The sequence below is a fragment of the Pipistrellus kuhlii genome, unplaced genomic scaffold (genome assembly GCF_014108245.1).
Source record: "Pipistrellus kuhlii isolate mPipKuh1 unplaced genomic scaffold, mPipKuh1.p scaffold_m20_p_14, whole genome shotgun sequence".
NCBI classification, from domain to species: domain Eukaryota; kingdom Metazoa; phylum Chordata; class Mammalia; order Chiroptera; family Vespertilionidae; genus Pipistrellus; species Pipistrellus kuhlii.
Genome location: NW_023425449.1, coordinates 28,722,754 through 28,745,294, shown reverse-complemented (window position 1 = coordinate 28,745,294; position 22,541 = coordinate 28,722,754). Strand labels below are relative to the sequence as shown.

General features: G+C 40.6%; 1 protein-coding gene and 1 long non-coding RNA gene across 2 annotated transcripts; one reads left to right on the top strand and one right to left on the bottom strand.

Moving 5' to 3' along the window:
* The first annotated feature begins 418 nt into the window (after positions 1-418).
* TTPA (alpha tocopherol transfer protein) lies at positions 419-19,680 on the top strand. Its single transcript, XM_036437010.2, has 5 exons — positions 419-668; positions 8,109-8,262; positions 12,588-12,781; positions 14,849-14,959; positions 17,572-19,680. The coding sequence occupies exons 1-5, from the start codon at positions 465-467 to the stop codon at positions 17,743-17,745; spliced, it is 837 nt and encodes a 278-aa protein (XP_036292903.1). The 5' UTR covers positions 419-464; the 3' UTR covers positions 17,746-19,680.
* On the bottom strand, positions 18,258-22,425 carry LOC123652307. Its single transcript, XR_006741574.1, has 3 exons — positions 22,389-22,425; positions 21,958-21,961; positions 18,258-18,383 (listed from the first exon to the last, which is right to left on the bottom strand). It is a non-coding gene; the product is annotated as an uncharacterized LOC123652307 (long non-coding RNA).
* Between the last annotated feature and the right edge of the window lie 116 nt (positions 22,426-22,541).

The following is a 22,541-nucleotide window of genomic DNA, read 5'->3' as shown; positions in this document are numbered from 1 at the left end:
TGCAGCGCATCAAATGATTGCTAAAGGAGAAGGGAAAGAGAGGGGGAGAGGGAGAGGGGGAGAGGGGGGGAGGGGGGGAGAGAGAGAGAGAGAGAGAGAGAGAGAGAGAGAGAGAGAGAGAGAGAGAGAGAGAGAGAGAGAGAGAGAGAGAGAAAGGGAGAGAGATTTAACTGAAACATCCCAATTAACGTAGGCAAACCAACTTTTTGACATCTCCCGTTGGCATGGACCACCAGTGACTAACCGCAGCTGCTTGTGGGATAGACTACCATCAGCACCTGTGGGGACACCACGTGGTTCCCTCCCTCCGGGGCGGCAGCGCGGGGCCGCGGGGCGGGCGGAGGGCGGGTGGGCGTGCGCTGGGCAGAGGCCACCGGGGGAGGGCCCGGAGGGAGGCGCTCCGTCCGGACTTTTCCCGGTCGCCAGGGCCACCCGGGCCGCACGCAGCAGCGGAGGAGGCGGGCATGGCAGAGGCGCGGCCGGGGCCGCCGACGGGGCTGCAGCTGAGCGCGCTGCCCGACCCGTCGCCGCTGCTGCAGCCCAGCCTGGCCGAGCTGCGGCGCCGGCTGCGGGCGCTGGGCCCGGTGCCCACGCCGCCGCCGCCCACCGACCCCTTCCTGCTGCGCTTCCTGCGCGCCAGGGACTTCGACCTCGACCAAGCCTGGCGGGTAAGGGTGCCTCCCGCTGCGCCCCAGCCTGCGGGCGGGCCTGGGCGCCCCGGGGCGCCGGGGTGGGATTGCGGGGGGTGCTGCCCTGACCCCCGCCAAAGCCGAGGCCAGGAGCAGGACCCTGGGGGGAGCTGCTCTGATTCATCCAGCCTCAGTCCCTTCAGTTTCCCTGCGTCTGAGACACGGAAAATGCAGGCAAAGCTGGAGCCCTTCCCGGGGAGGACGGCCCAAATGACCCCAAAACACGGGAACTCTGTCCTGGATGAGTCTCCTGAACATTGTTATGGGGAAAACGCCTGTCCTTTTCCCTGGCAGAAATAAAACTTGTGATTTAAAACAGAATCCAGCCGAGAGGAAGGAAGCCTGGATTTTTTTTTACAGTTTGGCAAGTGCCTCCACCTGTGGAGGGGAGGATGCAATCGCGAGGAAGACAGAAGAAGGTCTACAGCCAAGTTCGAGCGAAAGTGTAGGATGGATAGTAATCTGCGAGTGTCAAGACGCTAAGGCAGCCCAGTGTATTAGGTCCTGGGTTCGATTCTGGTCAAGGGCATGTACCTTGGTTGCTGCGGGCACATCTCCAGTAGGGTGTGTGCAGGAGGCGGCTGATGGATGTTTCTCTCTCATCGATGTTTCTAATTCTCTATCCCTCTCCCTTCCTCTCTGTAAAAAAATCAATTTTATATTTATATAAAAGACGAATGAATGAGGGATGAGCTGGGAGGTGTGGGACAGTGGTTTGAGCATGGACCTATGAACCAAGGGGTCCTAGTTCTGTTGCCTGGGTTGTGGGTTCCATCCCCAGTGTGTGTGTGTGTGTGTGTGTGTGTGTGTGTGTGTGTACAAGAGGCAGCTGAAAGATGGTTCTCTGTCATCATCGATGTTTCTCTCTTCCTCTCTGAAATAAAAAAATAAAATGCAATGAAAGAGAATGAGGGATGCGGCTATTCGTTTGTGTTTCCAGGTGTGTTACCGCTGGTTTTTGGAAACAGAGTGTGCTGGGAAGACAGGAATCAGGAGGGAGGCGACCTCTAGTTCTGCTTCTTTGAGCTCAGCATCCTCATCTGGTGACAAAGCCTCCCTCACTGACTCCTGTCCCAGGCTGACCAGGAACCAATGTGACAGAATGAGAGGTGCCCAGCACAGAGCTTGGCAAAGGGTGAGCACTCAGCAATGAACCTGATCTAGACCTTTGTCCGGGTGGCTTGCTCAGTGTCAAGCTGCTGGGCCTTGAAAGGCAGGGGAAGTAGAAGAGTACAGGATCCCGGCATGTCTCTGTATGAGGGTTTTCGGTTGTAAACTAATTTTTAATTGAAAGATCAGACTTTACTGGTGGTACAAAGAATCCATAAACACTAAAGAATACAAAGCAAGTTTCTAAAAGTTAACTTTCTAAAGGAAAAACGTTCCCCAGTTTGCCAAGCAATCCACCCAGAGACGGTTACTTGCGTCTTGTTTCTCTTTCCAGGTAGTCTACCTTCACAAAAGCAGATGTGCATATTTTATATTTTGCCCCTTTAAGAAGCCTCATTTCTCAGAGATCATCATATTCCAGCATGTGTACACAAACCATATTCTTTTGTAAAAATAAATACGTTTTTATTGATTTTGGAGAGAGAGAAGAAGGGAGAAATATTGATGTGAGAGAGAAACATGGATAGGCTGCCTCCTGCACGCCTTCTACTGGGGTCTGAGCCCATAACCCAGGCATGTGCTCTGACTGGGAATGGAACCAGCAACTTTTTGGTGCATGCTGGGACAATGCTTCACCAACTGAGCCATGCCAGCCAGAGTCATCTATGTTATGCTTTTGTGGACTTTTGCTGTTCCTTGTGTGAATAGATTATGCTGACTTTTTGAGCAGTCCCTGTCGTTGGGCGTGGACTTGTCGTCAAGACAAGGGCACTGCTGCCATAAGCACCCTTCACTCCCCATTCAATGATTATTTTTTGAACTCCTGCAATTTGCCTGGCAGTATACAAAGCACAGTAAGCGAGACCCATGGGGTGTCTTCCATCAACCACTGGATATTCTAGTCTGTCTTTGTGCACTTGTCTTTGTGCACAAATAGGAATCCGTCCTTATAGGACAAATTCAACCTGGGGAATTGCCCAATGACGGGAGATGTGTTTCTTCAGTGTTGAGAAATATAACGAGGCCCTCCAAAGTGCTGGCCCTAATTTTGTCAATTCCATATTGCATAATGATGCTTTTCTCTGAAGGTGATCTCCCTCGCGGTATTAGCCAACACTATGGTCTGTGCATCCACCTGCTAGGTGACAAACTGGTTCTCATTATCGTCACATGCATGCATGCAATTACAAGCGAGGTTAATCAGCTTTCATATATTTAACATTTTAGCATTCTTTTCTCAGTAACTGCTTGTTTTGCCTCTTGTTTATTTTCTTCCATTTGTTTACATAGAATATAACATACATACCATGTAAATTTATTCATAAAATATCTTTATGTATTAAAGAAAATACATAAAGATTCATTGTCTTCTGACTTTGGTAATGCTATTTTCTTTCTGTGCAGGGTTTTACATTTTTATGAAACAAATGTGATTGTTCTCTGATTGCTCCTGGGTTTTATAAGCCCTTCTTTCCCCCAAATGCTTTCTTTAGTAATTTATGACTTCTCTTTTTGAGGTTGGAGTTGTTGTTCTACTAGGATTTCTTTGATGTTAGAAATGAACTAGGAATCTGACTTTGTTTTCATTTTGTCAGATGCTTTCCCAACATCAAGAGTAACAAACTAGTATTTGTTCATATTGCTAAATATAATGACACAACCTCAGGTCCTAGGGAGAGTGCAGTTTAAGTAAGGCATTAAACATATATATGTTGTAGAGGTAACTAACCATAAAAAGTGTATGAGTTGTTGATTTCATTTTGTTTGCTTTTTAAAAGTGATGTCTTTAGATATAGACAACAGAAGGGTGGTTACTAGAGGGGAAGGGAAAGAAGGGGGGAGGGGTAGACCAAAGAGGGTAAAGGGGTCAAATATATGGTGACAGAGGGAGACTAAACTTTGGGTGGTGAGCACACAGTGAAGGCGATGTGCAATTATAGGACTCTACACTTGAAATGTGTTTAATATTATTAACCAATGTCACCCCAATACAGTTTATAAAGAAAAAAAAAAACACAGAAAAAATAAAGCTTACCCCCAGCCTTAGTGTTATTTACATACTTTCCTATGTTCTCTATGTTCCTGAATCATTTTCATTGCACCATGTCCTTGAGGAATTTGCTAGCCAGACTGTGTCTTAACCTACTGAACTGGCATCAAGTTACTGTCTGTGAACTCTGTGTCCTACTTTTCTGCCAACTGGAGATGAAGGGGAAGAGTTTAGAGCATGAAACTATTTATTTCCTTTACAAAGACAGTCAATTCAACTCAAACTTCCATATTTATAATATAAAAGCCTCTATAGTGTTTTTTGTTGTTGTTATTGTTATTGTTTTTGTATGAAGAAAGCTCACTAAGTCCCTCAGTTGTAATGAAATTTCTCATTTTTCTAGTGTTTGTATTTGAAGTGATAATGAATTATTGGGGTTTTTAGAACCTTAATTGCTTTTATAGTGCCAGGTCCCTTATAAGGTAGTGTTTGCGATGGTTATGTCACTATAATATTTTCTCATTTTAGAAGAAGCTGAGATGTAAAGAGGTAAGTGACTTGCCTGAAACCACAGTTATTAAATGGTAGAGCAAGAATTTGAAGTTGGGTTAAACTCAGGGGAGCCCGTGCTCTTGAGTACACTACACTTGTCCTGTCTGTTTAAAACACATGTGTCAAACACAAGGCCCTCGGGCCAAATCCGTCCCGCCAGGCCTTGCAATGTGGCCCGCACCGCGCTGTCATCACTGTACTCCGCTGCGTTTCCATCACAATGACAGTTTATGACTGTTCAGTAAACCATTCGGCCCGCAATTTAGGCTGGATTTTAGATTTTGGCCCCTTCTCTGATTGAGTTCGACATCCCTAGTTTAAAACAATGGACATAAACATAGCCAACTCTTAACCTCTGTCTGTTCTACATATTCTTGTGAATTCCTCTTTCACAAGCGAATAGTCCAGTTCCATATATTTATGCCCCATGCTATATGTTTTTTATCCTGTAGTTATTGTTATGGTTTTCCCAAAGGCTTTTAAGTTTTCAAAGTACCATGGACTCTCCCTCTTAATTTCCCACTCAGTGTAGCTTCTTTTGCAGACTTTATCATATTGTGTCAGTTTCAATCTCCATTCTGCTCCTGTAGTTATTGTCTTTAAAAACATTTGTAACTTTTTTTGAGCTCTAGTCTCATTCATTCATTCACTCATTCATTCACTTTTGAGAGAGAGGAGAGAGAAAGGAAGAAGAGGGGGAGGGGGAGGAGGAGGAGGAGGAGAGACTGATTGGTTGCCTCCCATCTACTCCCCTGACCAGGGATGGAACCTGAGACTGGGGATGGAATCTGAAACCTTCGTATGTGCCCTGCCTGGGAATGAACCTGCAACCTTTTTAGCGTATGGAACTATACTCTTGAACCACCTGGCTGGGATTGAGTTTAAGTCTTTTTATCCATAAAATTGGTAAACCTCTCAGGTTGGTGGTGAGGAGAGATCAAAATGATGCCATTAAAGACTGTGACAGCTGCACAGATATGGTCGCTGTTTTGTTCGAAAGCACATGGAAACTTAAGAAGGAAAGTACTCTATTATAAAGCATAGTTAAAACAAACCGAAACGTTTTATATGTATTTATTCCTAATTGTGGTACAAAACAGGTGCCTTCCCATCCAGATGTTCACTTCCACCCAATTTTTTGTTGTTGTGAAATTTAGGTGGCTTGTCTGAGAATTGCTCAGTAGTATTTTGTCATGTACATAATTTCTTTATGTCAGCTGGATCTTAGAATTTATTTCGCAGTGGAAAAGTAATAATCAGTGATCCAGGTTTAAATATTTCAGTTTGTGAAAGTTGAATGTCAAAGGCATGAGAGTTAATTGTGTGTCTTTACAAAAATCATTTTTCAAATGTGTGGTTCCAGCTGATTTACTCATGCAGTATAGTCACCCCCCTTATGCTTGGGGGGATACTTTCAAAGACCTCAGTGGATGCCTAAAATCATGAGTAGCACCAAACCCTAGATATAGTATATACTAGTATTTTTCCTATACATACATAACTATGATAAAGTGTAATTTATAAGTTAGGCACAATAAGAGAGTAACAAAAATAACTAATAATAAAATGGAAGAAGTATAACAATATGCTGTAATTAAAGTTATATGAATGGTTTTGGGGTCATTAATGAGTAAAATAAGGATTACCTGGAAGATTCTGCCTCTGTTCCCAGGAAGATCTCTTTCAATGAAATCACAATGGAGGAGGAAAAGGAATTCACCTTATAGACTAGAATGAATATGTGAGGATCTACAATGTGCCTTTTGTTCCTACTGCTTTTGGAAACTGCTATTTAGGTCACCAATTATTTCTTGGTTGGCAAATTTACTGACTTTTTCCCTTTCTTGTTGCATTTAACTCTTAGAAGCATCCTCTTTTATAAAGCAATTAAGAAAAGTTTATTGCAAATATACATGAAAGAGGAGGAAAACAAATGATAGGGTGACAATAATCAGATAGAGGGAGGGAAGAAGGAAGGGAGAGAGAGAGAAAGAGAAACAACACAGATGGCTTTTCCCTCCCCTGAGCACCATATTGGTGTTTCTCCTACAATCCAACCAGATTCTCTCTTCTTCTTCCGTCCATCCCTAGCCATTGGCATAACCCAGGGCTCAGAATTCTACCCTCTACTTGGTCTTTAAAGTTAATATTTGTAGTTTCTTCTCTAGACAGCTACTACTTTGTAGTTACAGTGATGTTTATTCCAATGACTCTCAAATATAAAATGTGTCCTTTCATTTCACCTGAACTTTAGTTCCACATTTCTAATAGATCTCTTTAAATTCAAATATATTGTAATTTTAGGAAAATTGAGACTGCTGAAAATCACAAAGAAGAAAATGTAACTATAGTAAGTTTTAAATGTGTAATTTGATTTTAATGTTCTCCACAATACACTGGCAATGTTTTTATTATTTGTAAGTGTGGAGTAACCATTATTGATGGTTCTTTTGGAAAAAGAAAATGGGATTCCTTCAAACCATATTTTGTCAAGGCCTAATCTCCAGGCATACCATTCCATAGTCTCCCTGAATGTATAACACTATTAACAAAATCCATTTTTCTTGTTTTTCTATTTGTAGGAAGTAGAGAAGTGGTATAGATCTTCCTTTATTTAATTGATTTAGATCTTTTTGTAGGAAAGAAAATAAAAACCAAAACATTCTAGTTACCTTTAATGTAAAGCTGCACTAAATAGTTATATGAGCTAATTAACCCAAATGATCTTCCCTATTATGATAATACTATCCGGTATTCATTATGCCCATGTTTGCTTTACACACAACTCTAGAAGGCAGAGCTTGAGAAGTAGTTACTCAAAATCACATTGGTAATAAGTGGTGATGCTAAGGTTTTTCTGAAGAGGCAGCTTGGGAACTGAACTTTTTACTACATAGAATGGAGTGTGTGTGCCAGTCTTGTCACCAATATGTCACCTCTCGTGAAATTAGGGATCTACTCTGGTCACTGCTTTAACTCAAGTGCCTAACACAGTGTGTGGAACATTGTACATCTTCCAAACATATTTGTGGAATTAATCCATTAGATTGATTTCCATTCTTTACTTCAGAAAGACCAAAGGTGGGTGTGCTAGTCGCCTATTGGCAAGTAACAAATCACCCCAAAATTTAGTGGCATAAAGCACAGCTATTATTTGTTTGTGGTTCCCCTATTTGGGCAGAGCTGAGTGGCGCTGCTCTTCTCTGCTCCACATTGCATCATATGAGACCTTGGCTGAGGTCAGACCATCTAAGTTATGTGGCTTTTTGTCCCCCAGGGCTTCTCTGCCTGGACTTGTGTTTCATAATCTTACATGGTGTCTGGATTCTGAAAAGCAAAACAGGAAGTCCCAGGTTTCTTAAAGCCTAGCACGGTGTCACTTCTGCCAAGTTCTATTAGTCAAAGCAAGATGTAAGGCCAGCCTAGGTCCAAGTGGAAGTAATCAAATAGATAACTTATCTTGATGACATGTGTGCACTGGTGTGTGTGTGTGTTGAGGTTGGGGGGAGGGTCAGCATTTATCTTTGGAGACTATCCATCACAGGAGACAAATAAGAATTACTCAACTTTGAATTTGTGATTACCTCCTATCACCTGAGATCCTTGATGAATGAAACATTTAGTTTATCTGCTAGAAGGATACCCTAGATTAAAATCCTGGCATGATGGATGGCAAAGACCATACATAATGCCAAGGCTTTCCTGCTAGTTTTACGAAATGCTTACCATGTGCACTATCTGTAGACAATCTCTGTTTTGTTTTTCAGTTACTAAAAAACTATTACAAGTGGAGAGCAGAATGTCCCGAAATAAGTGCAGATCTCCACCCCAGAAGTATTCTTGGCCTTCTTAGGGCTGGCTACATTGGAGTCCTGAGAGACAGAGACCCCACCGGCAGCAAAGTTCTCATTTACAGAATCGGTAAGTGAGACAAAGCACTACTGTTTGCCTTTTCTTCACTGTCATTCAGAAGGCTTCAATGAGTCCATGTTTAAACATTTAGGTGTTTAGGTTTTAACTTAGGTGTATTTTATATTTTACTTAGAGACCCAGTGAACATCGTGTGCACTTGCATGGGGCGAGGGGGTGGCACTCAGCACGGTCTGCACCATCTCGCAGTCTGGGACCCCTCAAGAGATGTCCACCTGCCTGAAACTTTTACATCTTTACATCTTTAAATATTTTAGGGGACTTTAAAATATGTATAGATTCAGCACTCCCCCTGTGGGAGCATACTGACCACCAGGGGGCAGCTCCTGTGCTGGGCATCTGCCCAATAGTGGTCAGTGCACACCATAGTGACTGGTCGTTCTGTAGTTCAGTCGATTTGCATATTAGGGTTTTGTTGTATAGAATGTCCCCTGAGTATAAAAAAACAAAACAAAAAACTGGCAGTTTTGAGAAAATTAACAAAACCCAGTGAAAATCCTACTCCCATTTTCCCACAGTCAAATGTATAAAATATAAGGAAAAGAAAACAGAAAAGAGAAGTTGAGGGGAAGATGAGAAAGATCAAGAGAAAGTGTTGTAAAAACACTTAGCAGGAAATACAAATAAGAGCTCTGAACTATGATAATGTTCTGGTCACTGATGTACACCAAGCACCAAACCAGGGCCCATGGTAGGTGCTGATTAAATATTTTGGAATGAGTGAATGTGTAGTTGGATAGAGCTCCGGCTGCCGAACAAGGTGCTCATTGCCCTGGATGGAGAAAGTGCTGTGGGAAAGCAGGAATCGAGAGGCGCTGAAGACACGATTCTACACGTCTGCTTTTCACTGCTTCCCCTTTTTTGCCATTAGGTCTTCCTAGTATTTCTTGTAGGTTGGTGACTGATAGCTTCTGCATCTTCTTTACACCTGCACGGGATCAAAAACGGCCTTTAAGGGAGAAGGACACATACACCTGCAGCCTGCTGTCATGGCCCAACATTTTATGTGTTTTTGTTTATTTGTTTGTTTGTATTGATTTTAAAAAGAAAGGAAGGGAGAGGGAAGAGAGACCAACATTGATCAGTTGCTTCTCATACACATCCAGCCTGGGAATCAAACCTGAGACCTGGGTATGTGCCCTGAGCTGAATCGAACCTGAGACCTTTTGGTATAAGGGAAGATGCTCCAACCAGCTGAGCCACACTGGCCAGGGCATAGCCCAATATTTTATGAGCAGAATCTTATGAATTATAATCTTTTAGGATCTTCTATATCTTTAAATATTTTAGGGGACTTTACAATATGTATAGATTTGTAGATAAGATGGCTACCTGTAATTCAACTGTTCGCTTTCTTGCAAGAAGTCCTTGCATTTAATTATTGAAAGGGTGTCAGAAAATTGAGTAGAATGATTCGGGATATATATATATATATATATCAATTCTACTCAATATATATATCTGGGATTAGTCATGAATTCATTGTCTATAGATTGTTCACCTGTTTATAGACAATAATAGACAATTCTGTCTAAATCAGTGGTTCTCAACCTTCCTAATGCCACGACCCTTTAATACAGGTCCTCATGTTGTGGTGACCCCCAACCATAAAATTATTTTCGTTGCTACTTCATAACTGTAATTTTGCTACTGTTAATAATTGTAATGTAAAGATCTGTGTTTTCCAATGGTCTTAGGCTCTACAGCAGCGGTTCTCAACCGCTATTGGGTCACGGCTATTGGAAAACACAGATCTTTACATTATGATTCATTAACAGTAGCAAAATTACAGTTATGAAGTAGCAACGAAAATAATTTTATTTCACCTCAGCACGAGGAACTGTGTTAAAGAGTCGCGGCATTAGAAAGGTTGAGAACCACTGGAATTGCTTCCATGGTGTTATGGGATGTTGGATGAAGTTCTTTGAATTCCTTGGGGTAGGGTTGCCAGATTTAGCACAGCACCTATGTTTTATCTGGCAAGTAAACCCATGTTTAATTGATCTGGCAATCCTGCCCAGGCATTCCAAGAACTTAAGAGCTACAGATGATTCGTTCTGCAAATATCTTGGCTCTGCACTGCCTGCCTGGAGGTTTTTCTAGTTTGTTCACACGCTAATGGGGCAACTTAAGTAGTGAAATGACACCTTACTAGTGAAAAGGCAAATATGCTACTTACATCATAGACACCTCAGCACTGAGTCAAGTCTTTTATTGTTTAGCGAGGGCCTCTTGTAGTATAGTCATTAACTCCAAGCGATTTTTAAAATCAAGAAAGACATGCAGGTTTGCTGGTGGTCAGAGCAGGGTGTGCGGCCTATGTCCTGTGTGTTTTTTAGAATAACATGTTGTTCTAGGCCAGTGGTCAGCAAACTCATTAGTCAACAGAGCCAAATATCAGCAGGACAACGATTGGAATTTCTTTTGAGAGCCAAATTTTTTAAAACTTAAACTTCTTCTAACGCCACTTCTTCAAAACAGACTTGCCCAGGCCATGGCATTTTGTGGAAGAGCCACACTCAAGGGGCCAAAGGGCCGCATTGCGAGCCACAGTTTGCCGACCACGGTTCTAGGGGAAGGGGGCTACTGGGGGAAAGATGAGGCCATCTGTAAGACTTTTAACAATAAAGATAAATTTAAAAAAGGAAAATAAAGATAAAAAAGATACTTATAAATTTTCTTTTGCCTTAAAGGTGATTAAAGTCCATAACTATCTAATGTAATTTTCTATGATGATGAAATTGTTCCACAGTAGCCACTAGTCACAGGTGGCTGTTAAGTACTTGAAATGTGGCTATTACAACATAGTGGGTGCATATATGTGTATTTTTAAAATTTACTTTAATTAATTAATTAAATTCATTGGGCAACATGAATATATAGATTTTCGGTGTGGGTTTCTATATGCATATATATTCTTTAAGATTACCTGCTAGCCTGTCCATTACTGTCCTTTCTGCATGCCATGGCCTGCTCCAGGAACGGTAGAGGAGGAGAGAGAAGAATGACACTGACTCCTCTTCTCAGCACGGGCATTCCTGTTTTTCCTGGGTGTGGGCAGCTATGCGGGTGCTTCCCTGTTTTCCAAAGCCCACAATTACTGGTCTGGCCTGTCAGGACCTGTCTCTGCTACATGCTGGTTGTCACTCAGTGATGTCAGAGACAGCAGCCAACCTGTCTAAGTCCTCAGGCATTTTCTGTTGCAACCTCTCTGGTTACTACAGAGCGCTAGTTTCTCTTCATGATCCAGACTGTGCTTCTCCCATTTCCAACACCTCTGAGCTTGGAGCACAGCAGGAGGCTTTCTCATCTTTAGCTACATCTGCTTCCTGCATGCTTTGGGCTATAGTTTCACCAGACTATCAAATCCAATGCTGGATTCTTCTTCTCCTTCCCCTCCTCCTCCTCCTCCTCCTCCTCCTCCTCCTCCTCCTCCTCCTCCTCCTCCTCCTCCTCCTTCCTCCTCATCTTCCCCCTCCTTTTCCCCCTCCTCTTCTCCCTCCTCCTCTTCCTCCTCCCTCCCCTCCTCCCTCCCCCTCCTCCCCCTCCTCTTCCTCCTCCCCCTCCTCTTCCTCCTCCTCCTCCTCTTCTTCTTCCTCATAAATGCCACGAGTTTTTTTTAAATATATATTTTAAAATATATTTTTAAAAATATTTTTTTTATTGATTTCAGAGAGGAAGGGAGAAGGGTAGAGAGGTAGAAACATCAATTATGAAAGAGAATTATGGGTCGGCTGCCTCGTACATGCCCTCTACTGGGGACTGAGCCAGCAACCCATGTGACCTGACCGGGAATCTAACAGTGACCTGGTTCATAGGTCAACGCTCAACCATTGAGCCACACCTGGCGGGCTGTATTTATTCTTTTTTTATTTTTTGTCCCATATTCTTAAACACCTGTTATAATGGTCTGATTGATGAACTTCAGAGGGAAGGTAGGGAAGGGTGGGGTAAGGAGGAGAGATCAACCAAAGGACTTGTATGCATGCATATAAGCCTTACCAATGGACACAGACAACAGGGGAGTGAGGGCATGAGTGGGTGTGTGTGTGTGAAGGGGGGAATAGGGGAATAAAATAAATAAATAAATAAATAAACAAACAAACAAATAAATAAATAAATAAAATACAAACCTGTTCTGTGTTAGGGAGAAGCAGGCACATGTTTTTGGCCACCCATTTGGACTATTATTCACTTCGTGATCTTTGTTCATGTTTTTATTTTTATTGATCCATTAAGTCTAAAAAGAATCAGTTTCCCTTTGCTTTCTGTTTTTTATAACTGAGATATGTTATTTTTTTATTTCTATTTTTTAGCATACTGGGACCCAAAAGTGTTTACAGCTTATGATGTATTCCGTGTAAGTCTAATCACCTCCGAGCTTCTTGTACAGGATGTGGAGACCCAGCGGAATGGAATCAAGGCTGTCTTTGATCTGGAAGGCTGGCATTTTTCTCATGCTTTTCAAATCACCCCATCTGTAGCCAAGAAGATTGCTGCTGTCCTTACAGTAAGTGTCTAGTTTCATTTTTTGGGATAATACTTCCAAACAACAGATTTTAATTTAGTCAGATGTGATACAAAGAGAAGGGATAGAATGTTTATTAGAAAATCAAGTCAAATTTTAGAAATGATACATGCTAAGAGGAAATGCTGCTCATAAAAGAATGCTGCAAAAAAAATGTGGAAATATGTTCAAGATTAGTAACCACAGAATTTATACATTTAAACAATCATGTATTCACTTCATCATTCTGTCATTAAAATTACCTTCTTAAATTAAAAAATTGAATGAAAAAGTAATATTTATAGCAATGGCACACCAAAATGTCACAAAATTTTTGGTAGGTATAAATTGATATCGTTCTTTTAGAAAACAAAAGGTTTTTTTTTTTTAAGTGGCCGTGATTTTTGTAATCCTACTTTGGTTAACGCAGCCAAAGAACAATCTTAAATATAGCGTAGACCTTGTATAAAATAATAATAGTGTACTGTGTGCCAGGTACCTGGCTAAGTGTTTCAAGTGAGTTACCATGTAATATGTCATATGACTATTATTTTTCCCATTTTACAAATTAAGTAACTATGTCAGAGAGGTGACAGCAATGCCCAAGCACATGCATTCTGACTGCAGTGAAGCAAAGGTTCCAGTCCAGATCAGCTGAATTCAAAACTGTGCTTACCACCATCACTGCCTCCCATACATAAAGATGGGCGCTGTGGCATAGATTCTTATAGGATGCTATTAGAAATAGCTTATTTGTGCAGAAATAGGAAAATGGTTACTTAAAGTTTGGTGCATCCATCCGATGGATTATTGCAACATATTAAAAGCCATGATGCTTACAAAAATGATATCGTATCCATGGGACAAATTAGGATACAAATGATTTAGAGAGCATATTAGCAATTCTGTTTAAAATAAAATTAGGATTAGAAATAATCTGGAAGGAAAAGACCCACACAGAGAACACATCTGTAAAAGCTTTGCATAGGGAAAGAAAAAGAAAAAAAAGAACTTTGTATGAAAGGACTTTGGCAGGAAAGATCTCTATACTAACACTACATCTTTGGGTAGGGAAACTACTGATGACATTTTTTTTCTTTCAGCTCAACTTTTTGAAATCTTCTGAATAAGCCAAATTACTTTTATGTTAAAGACGTATACTTGGGTCAAAAGTTTTACAATGTGTGTTTATTAGACTATTCTTTCAACTCTAATGAAAGTTTTATTTTTTCCTCAAACTAACTATCTGGGCTGAAACCAGTTTGGCTCAGTGGAAAAGTGTGGGCCTGCGGACTGAAAGGCTCCAGTTCTATTCCGGTCAAGAGCATGTACCTTGGTTGCAGGCACATCTCCAGTAGGGGGTGTGCAAGAGGCAGCTGATCGATTATTTTCTCTCATCGATGTTTCTAACTCTATCCCTCTCTCTTCCTCTCTGTAAAAAATCAATAAAATATATTTTTTAAAAACCCACTAAATATTTGGGGTAAAGGTTAATTATTGACACTCATTGGTTCCTTTCCAGAACATTTATATGTCATGGGGGAGAATTTTTTTGTGTCTTATTTATGAAAGATGCAGGTATTTCTTTGCTTACGCTACAAACTAAATACTTTTTAAAGGATTTTTCCTTTATTTTTTATTTTTTGTTCATCCTTGCCCAAGGATATTTTCTCATTGGTTTTTAAGGAGAGTGGAAGAGAGAGGGAATGACAGAAACATCAATATGAGAGAAACACATTGATTGGTTGCCTCCTGCATGAGCCCTGGTCAGGAGAGGAGCCTGCAATCAAATTACATGCCCTTGATCAGAACCAAACCCTGGACACTTTAGTCTATAGGCTGATTCTATCTACACAGAGCCAAACTGGTTAGGGCAAAGATCTTTTCTAAATCTAATGACAATGAACTGTAAAGCAGTCTGTATCATGGTGATGAAATAAGTAATTTTAAAAATGAAATACACATTAGGTGCTATCATAAGTATACCAAGTGTTTAAGGAAGGGACTTGTCAATAGTAATATATATTTAATTATTCTTTATTAATATATTTTTTCCTTTATTTTCAAAAGGATTCCTTTCCATTGAAAGTTCGTGGTATCCATTTGATAAACGAGCCAATAATTTTTCATGCTGTCTTTTCCATGATTAAACCATTCCTGACTGAAAAAATTAAGGAACGGGTGAGTGAATCATATTCATGTCACTATTCCTCTCTACCAAAAGTTATAATCCTTTTTAATTTAAGAGCTGCTTTATTAAGCACCCACAATCATTAAGCTAATATTTTGAATATTTATCTAACACGCCAAATATTCTTATAAATTAACTAGAGGCTCGGTGCACAAATTCATGCACGGGTGGGGTCCCTCGGCCAGTGGGTGATTGGGGCCGTTTTGGGCCAATTGGGCCCAACTCACCCAGTCCTGATTGGGGAAGATGGGGGCCAATTGGCCAGGGAGGGATTGCAGGAGGGCTCCATGGCATGTCTGGCCCTCTCACCCAGTCCTGATTGGCTGAACCCCAGCAGCAAGCTAACCTACTGGTTGGAGCATCTGGCCCCTGGTGGCCAGTGTGCATCACAGCAATTGGTTGAGTGGGTGACTAAATGGTCCATCATTTGGTTGGACACTTATTATCTATACTAATAAAAGAGAAAGATGCAAATTGACCGTACCTTTGTGACACCCACCAGCCAATCAGGAGTGAGTACACAAATTAAGCCAACAAAGATGGCAGATTTTGGGCTGCATAGGAAGGCAAAAGGCGGTTCTGGCCAGAGTGAAGGTGGTGCCAGCAGGGGAAGGAAGGCCCATTCTTGCACAAATCTTCATGCATTGGGCCTCTACTATAGGATATTTCTTTTTAATTTTGGAAAATCAAGTTAGTCTGTGAGGTAACTGGACCTCCTGCACATTGCTGGTGGGAGTGCAATATGGTGTATTCCCACTAGAGGGCAGTTTATAATAGTTATCAAAATTACAGCCTTTGTGCTTCTGGCAATTTATCCAATCCACACATATAAACAAAATTGCAGCAAAAGATTGGAAACCACCAAGTGTTCACCATCAGGAGACTGGTTAAATGAACTGTGAGACGTCGACACAATGGAATACAACAAGATTGGTAGTAATGTGAAATAAGCTAAATGCAGAAGAGCATTTATGTTATGCTACCTTTAAAAAAAATATATATATATACACACACACACACACACACACACACACACACACATTTTCATTGATTTCAGAGAGGAAGGGAGAGGGATAGAGAGAGATTGAAACATTATTGATGAGAGAGAAACACTGATTGGCTGCCCTCTGCACGCCCCCCCCCCCCCGACCCCCCACTGGGGATCAAGCCCGCAACCCAGGCATGTGCCCCTTACCAGAACTGAACCTGGGACTCTTCAGGGGTAGGTCTCGGCCCATCCTCCGCACTCCCGCTGGCCCCTCCCACCATGGTCCCCAGCCCCCTGTCTGCCAGCATCCCTGCTCTTGCCACCACAGCTCCCACATGCTGATGGTGCTGTCTCTGCTTGCACCCACTGACAGCATGGAGCGATTGGGACAGGCACCAGCAGTGGGTGCAAGTGGGGCCATCGCCGGCGGCAGGTGTGAGTGCCAGGCAGGACCACAGTGTACAGGAGCAAAGACTTTTCATTAATCACCAGAGGCTCACCCCGATGACAACTGGCACCATGCCTTGATCTGGCGCCCCCCCCCCGCCCCCTCACCTCCTCCACTATCCCACCACAGCCAATGTCCACCATGTTCCACACATGCCCCCTGGTGGTCAGCACATGTCATAGCAACCAGTTGTTTGGTTGTTTGGTTGTTCCTGTTGTTCCACTCTTTGATCTATTTGCATATTAGCCTTTTGTTATGTAGGATTGTTGCATGTATAGATGAACATTATATGCTTTTGGTCCAAGGTTCCAAATCTTTACTTTAACTTGGGCATTATATGATTGATTTTTATAGTATAAAATATTTGAAATTTTAAGGCTTTTAACCATCATAACTGTCTCTTAATTTTGTACTAGCCAAGAATATCCATCAAATGTATCACATAAATTATTTCCCATGTACATAATTTTATGCTTTTATTTTATATGGAACTAGAGGCCCAATGCACAAAATTCATACGTGGGTAGGGTCCCCAGGCCTGGCCAGTGATCAGGGCTAATCCGTGGGGTGACGAGCAGCGTGGTCAGGGGACCCCCCACTCCCTCTGGCACCTGCCTTTGCTGGCCTGGGGCCTGTGGGCTTGGGGCAGCTGCTGCATTGAGTGTCTGCCCCCTGGTGGTCAGTGTGCATCATAGTGACCTGTTTTCCACAGGTCATTCGCTGTTTGGTCAATTTGCATAGTAGTTAATTATATAGGATAACACCTGATAGGACATTTTTACCATCTACAGAATAGTCCCAGTATATTTGATATTTTGTTAAGAATCATTTGTACATGAAGGAATAGAATGTATAAAATATTTTTTTGAGTTTTAAAAGTATATTTGTGAAAGAGGAAGATAATTTTTTTAAAATAAATCTTGTATAATTATAAGAATGCAAATATAAGAAGATAGTAAGATCAGATTCATAAGCAGCATAATCTAAACAAGTAAAATTCTTAGATTCATAAGTAGAGGAATAAAGGATGTACTATCAATACATGCTCTTCTATCTTGGAAGTTATTAGAGTAGGTACCTTCTTTTATGATGTTGATTTTCCACTGGAAATTCATCTAATGTATCAAAAGGCAGAAGACAAATCTAAAACATTTTGGCTATTTCAGATTCATATGCATGGGACCGATTTCAAACAAAGTTTATTTCAGCATTTCCCAGACATTCTTCCTCTGGAATACGGTGGTGAAGAATTCTCCATAGAGGATGTTTGTCAAGAGTGGACAGATTTTGTAATGAAGTCTGAAAATTATCTCAGCAGTATTTCACAGACCAATCAATAAGAACTATGGGAATGCCTTGCTAATTAAAAATACAAATGAGTGAGATCCTCCTACCTCATTACATGAACAAAAAAAATCTGTTTAACTAATCAGTGCTCTGATTGATCTTTTGTAAAACTCTTCTGACATGAGCATCATGGGTATTTAGGAAACTATTTTTTAAGTGCATTTTCTTTACCTTGGGAGTAATAAATGTTAATATACTTAAAAGCATAGCTATTTCCTGATTTTTACACTTAAAAGTTATCTCTAAAGTAGCTATTCATGTGTGCCTTTAAACAAGTTCTCTGAGTACACTGGTTTACAAACAAATGTATAAATAGCCACTGGAAAAAACTATTAGCACAAATCAACTGATGATAAACATTTATTAGTGGCCATTTTGAGTGGGTAGACTATAATTCAGATTAAAATCTGAATGTAGTTTACTATATTTACTTTCCTGTGGGCCAGCAAGATAGTCCATCTCAGGGAAATTCTATCTTAGCATATTTGCACAATAGAGGCTGTTGATGAGAGAGTGTAGATGGCTTAAGTTATTGTATGTAGCATCTATAGGCCTCTCTGAAATGATTCATGTTGACATAATTGATAGCCAAAAATAATTTTGGAAATATTTCAGGCAGAGTTAATGGCTTCTTAATACTGTGTCTGCATTTTCAAACAAAGCAAGAATGTGATTTTGACTTCTGTTTTTGGTTATTCTTATCATGATTGCATAGATATTTAGAGATAAAATAATTAGCTGTTATGTACATAAACTCTTTTTTTTAATGGAACAATAACACAATTACAAAAGGAAAAGGGTATGTTTACATTTTAAAAATCACTGTCAAATATATCTGGAACTTTTCAGATTACTCATAAAATAATTTGAGTTATTATTATATCAGAAAATCCTACGATTCACATTTACTTAAAAAACAAAACGAAACAACAACAGTAGTTAAAATGTGCTGTTTGTACTGTAGTTAAGATAAAGAATATTTCATTTATTGAGAACCATATAAAGGTATGGCTTATAATTGATGACAGTGTTTATAATGTTTTATAATTTTTAAGTTTTATTTTAAACTGGGAAATTAAAGAACACAGTGTGCAGAAGTTGATAGACATTTGTTCAGCTTGGTTGGGTTTCAACATAAATCATCCAATTGTAGCTCTGTGAAAGGGTATATAAATGGTGTTTTTCTTTATAAGAAAATTATTCCAATCAGGTGAGCTGATACTTATGATTCTTTGTACATATATCTATGACAAAATTGAGAATAATTTTGAATGTTCTCTAGAGAACGTATTTTATTTTGGTTTAGCATTGGGAAGCTAATTTTACATGGTGATTTTTATTTAAAAAAATTAGATGGTGCCTGTTCTCTGAAAAAAAAAAGTTAGTCTTCTTTGCTAATTATACAATTTAAAATTGTATAATTAAAAAAATAACAATATCATTTAAAAGGAGTAAACAACAATAACTAGCTCTGGTTTACCCAACTTTTATTCCTAGAAAGAGGTTTACATAACGAAGTTTCTTTTCATTTACCCTTGGGTACTTAAAACACTTACTTCCACCTGGCTTTGTGGAGTGATTATGTGAGCACATGAATAACGGATGACATTTAAAAATGTCTTTTAAGTGTGATTCATTAGTGATGTTATTAACAACAAATAAGAGGACATTTCATCGTGGGACTTTGAAATTTGTATAAAATGCAGCAATTCACTGAAGAACATTAGATGAACAATGTGAAATTAGCAGGCAATTTTATAAGGTGGCAAGATAAGTAGCTATCAGATTGTCTCTATTGCTTAACTGTAATTGAACCAGAAGTGCCTTTTAAAGATGATTTCAAACACATGATTATGGTGTTACTGAACTGCACAATAATTTGTTTTATTATTGTTCAAAAGAAAAATAAAGATCTTTCACATAAACTATAGCTGTTTCTTTTTGCATTCTCTTTTCTTTGCATTCTTTTGGGAAAAAACCCGCTTTTCCTGGAAGAAGAGTTTTATCACATCCAGTTGTCCCTTACACAAATGCCAGTTTTTTCTTCATAAATTTTCATGGCCAGTTTCTGCTTAATTCAACACCCCTTTCTGCTAATGTCTTTTAATGTGCTTACAGAGACCACGACTAATTTTATAAAACTAAGCCATGTTTACTCAGTTAAAGCTTCCGAATGAAATGAGCCAGTGGGTGCCACTTAATAAGTTGATTTTGAAACAATGAACTGTTAGCCTAGATTATAATTTTTAAATTTTTTTTATTGATTTTACAGAGGAAGGGAGGAGGAACGAGAGATACAAACACCAACGATGAGAATCATTGATTGGCTGCTTCCTGCAGGACTCCCATTCTGGGGATCCAGCCTGCAACCCCAGCTTGTGCCCTGACTGGGAATTGAACCAGGACCTCCTGGTTGATAGGTCACTAAAGTTTTACATATGGTAAAATCCTAATTACCCCTCACAGCAATACCCTTTTCTTAGCTCCTATGTGGTAGAAAGGATAACCCTATGGTGAAGAATTATCTATTATCTTTCGTTGCCTCAAATGACAACTGTGTCTTTCATTTGTCAAAGCAGAGCCTATCAATAGCTCCTAGCGTACTTACTGGGCAGACTCAAGTTAACCCAGCCAGCTTCTTCAACTACTTCAATTCCTCTCAGACCTCTTGCATGCCTATCAGGTCTTTGTGTATTATGCTTTCAGAGAGGAAGGGAGAGGGAGAGAGAAACATCAATGATCTGAATCATTGATCAGCTGCCTCCTGCACACCCCACACTGGGGATTAAGCCCCCAACTTAGGCATGTGCCCTGACTGGGAATCAAACCTTGACCTAGGTTCGTAGGTTAACACTCAACCACTGAGCCATGCTGGACAAGCCCTTTCACTGGTCTTGCCAGTCCACTAAGAGCCGTGGACTGAAAATGATGTAGAGGCCACCACTAGACTGGGACTGCCTTCTTCCTCTCAGCGGCTCTGAGGGCTCCCTAAAAGGGAAGCGGAGAGCTTGGTGGGAGATCTCGAGGACCTGACTGCTACATCTGATCACATCTGAGCCACCTTTATGTCTGTAGCACATGCACTATGGGCTTCTCAAAGGGTTTGAAACTCTCACATCTTCCAGGAGATAAAAATTACTGTAAAGCATGTAATAAAGAATATCCATTTTCTCACCCAAGAACTTAAAGACTCAACACCAAGTGCTCCCAAACTGACTGATTTTGGGTCCCAGAGGGAGGACATGTGCTTTGTTTGGAAGCAATTGCTGCATATTTGTTCTCCCAAACTTCTCTGAACTCTACATACTGGTATAAACGAGAACAATCAAGTTGCTAACAAAGAAATTCATCTGTGTCCACTGTAGGTCTGACCCCATCATTGAAGGATCTTTCCGTACTAATCTACAGGATTCTACTAGATCGGTTACTATCTGGCCTCAGGTTCAGGTGTTACTCCTTATTACAACTTCTAAAAATCTTTTTTTTTTTTTTTTTTTTTTTTATCCCCGAATTAAATGCCTTGTCTCCAGTACCCTTCTCACTTCCAGACCACTGTCCCAGCACAATAGATGCTCCAGCTTTTTCTCTAAGAACAGCATCAACAAGCTCTGGCGTGGTAATTGGTAGAGCATCGTCCCAATACACCAAGGTTTCAGGTTCAATTTCTGATCAGGGCACATACAGGAAGCAGCCAATGAGAGCATGGGCGGGTGAAAAAAACGATCGATGTTTCCCTCTTCTTCTTCCCCCTTCCTCTCTCTTTATGAAATCAGAAGTTACAATTTTAAAAAAGAAGAACATCCACAAGAAATGCTGACTTTGTGAACTCTTCCAGGGAACCTTGGCCAAAATCCCACAGAAACGATTCTATCAATAACTCCAAAGACTGTTCTAAGACAAACTATGTTTGTTTGACAAGGCCAATAAACACAGACCCTTCTCTTGTGCCCAAACCTGCTGACAAAGCCAGGTGCGGACCCTCCAATTTCCCACTCTATCTCATTATGGACTAGCACTGTGTGTAAGGATTGATTAGCTAAGACTGGAATTCTTGTTCCTCAGGAAACTTGCTAACTACAGAAAAAACACATTTCCTGCTTAGATATCTGATTGAGACACCGCCTGCTTGCAAAACAACCCTTACTGTAGGTCTCCAGTATACCACATGTTAATTTGTTTCCACAAGAGTCTGAGGCAAAAACCACCCTACTGAGAAACTCTGATCCTCAGATCTGGGGTGCTCTCCGTATTGCAACATCAACCTTGTCACTTGTCCGGTTTCTGTCTTTGACAGAAGCCATACAAACATTGTCTGTTAGGCAGGTGGTCTGTCTGGAAAGATTGTGAGCTACAGAGGATTTCTGGAAAAGACTGTGAGCTACCATTTAACCTCAGCTTTATTTAGCCCCTTGATACAGGAATGTTTTGTAGACACCAAGAGGTGACTGGACCTCCTTTAATGGTCTCTGCCTTCACCCAGTTACTGCGTTGAGACAAATTTCCCATCGAGCACACACACAACACACACATACACACAATAAAACGTTGATAAATGATGTAGACTTCTAGTAAAGCTTTCCTGTAGAAATGGAAAGAGGGCTAACTTGCAAACTACCCAGCAAAACCTTGAAGTAACTTTAAAATATATATATATATATATTTTATTGATTTTTTACAGAGAGGAAGGGAGAGGGAGAGCTAGAAACATTGATGAGAGGAACATCGACCAGCTGCCTCCTGCATACCCCCTACCAGGGATGTGCCCGCAACCAATGTACATGCCCTTGAC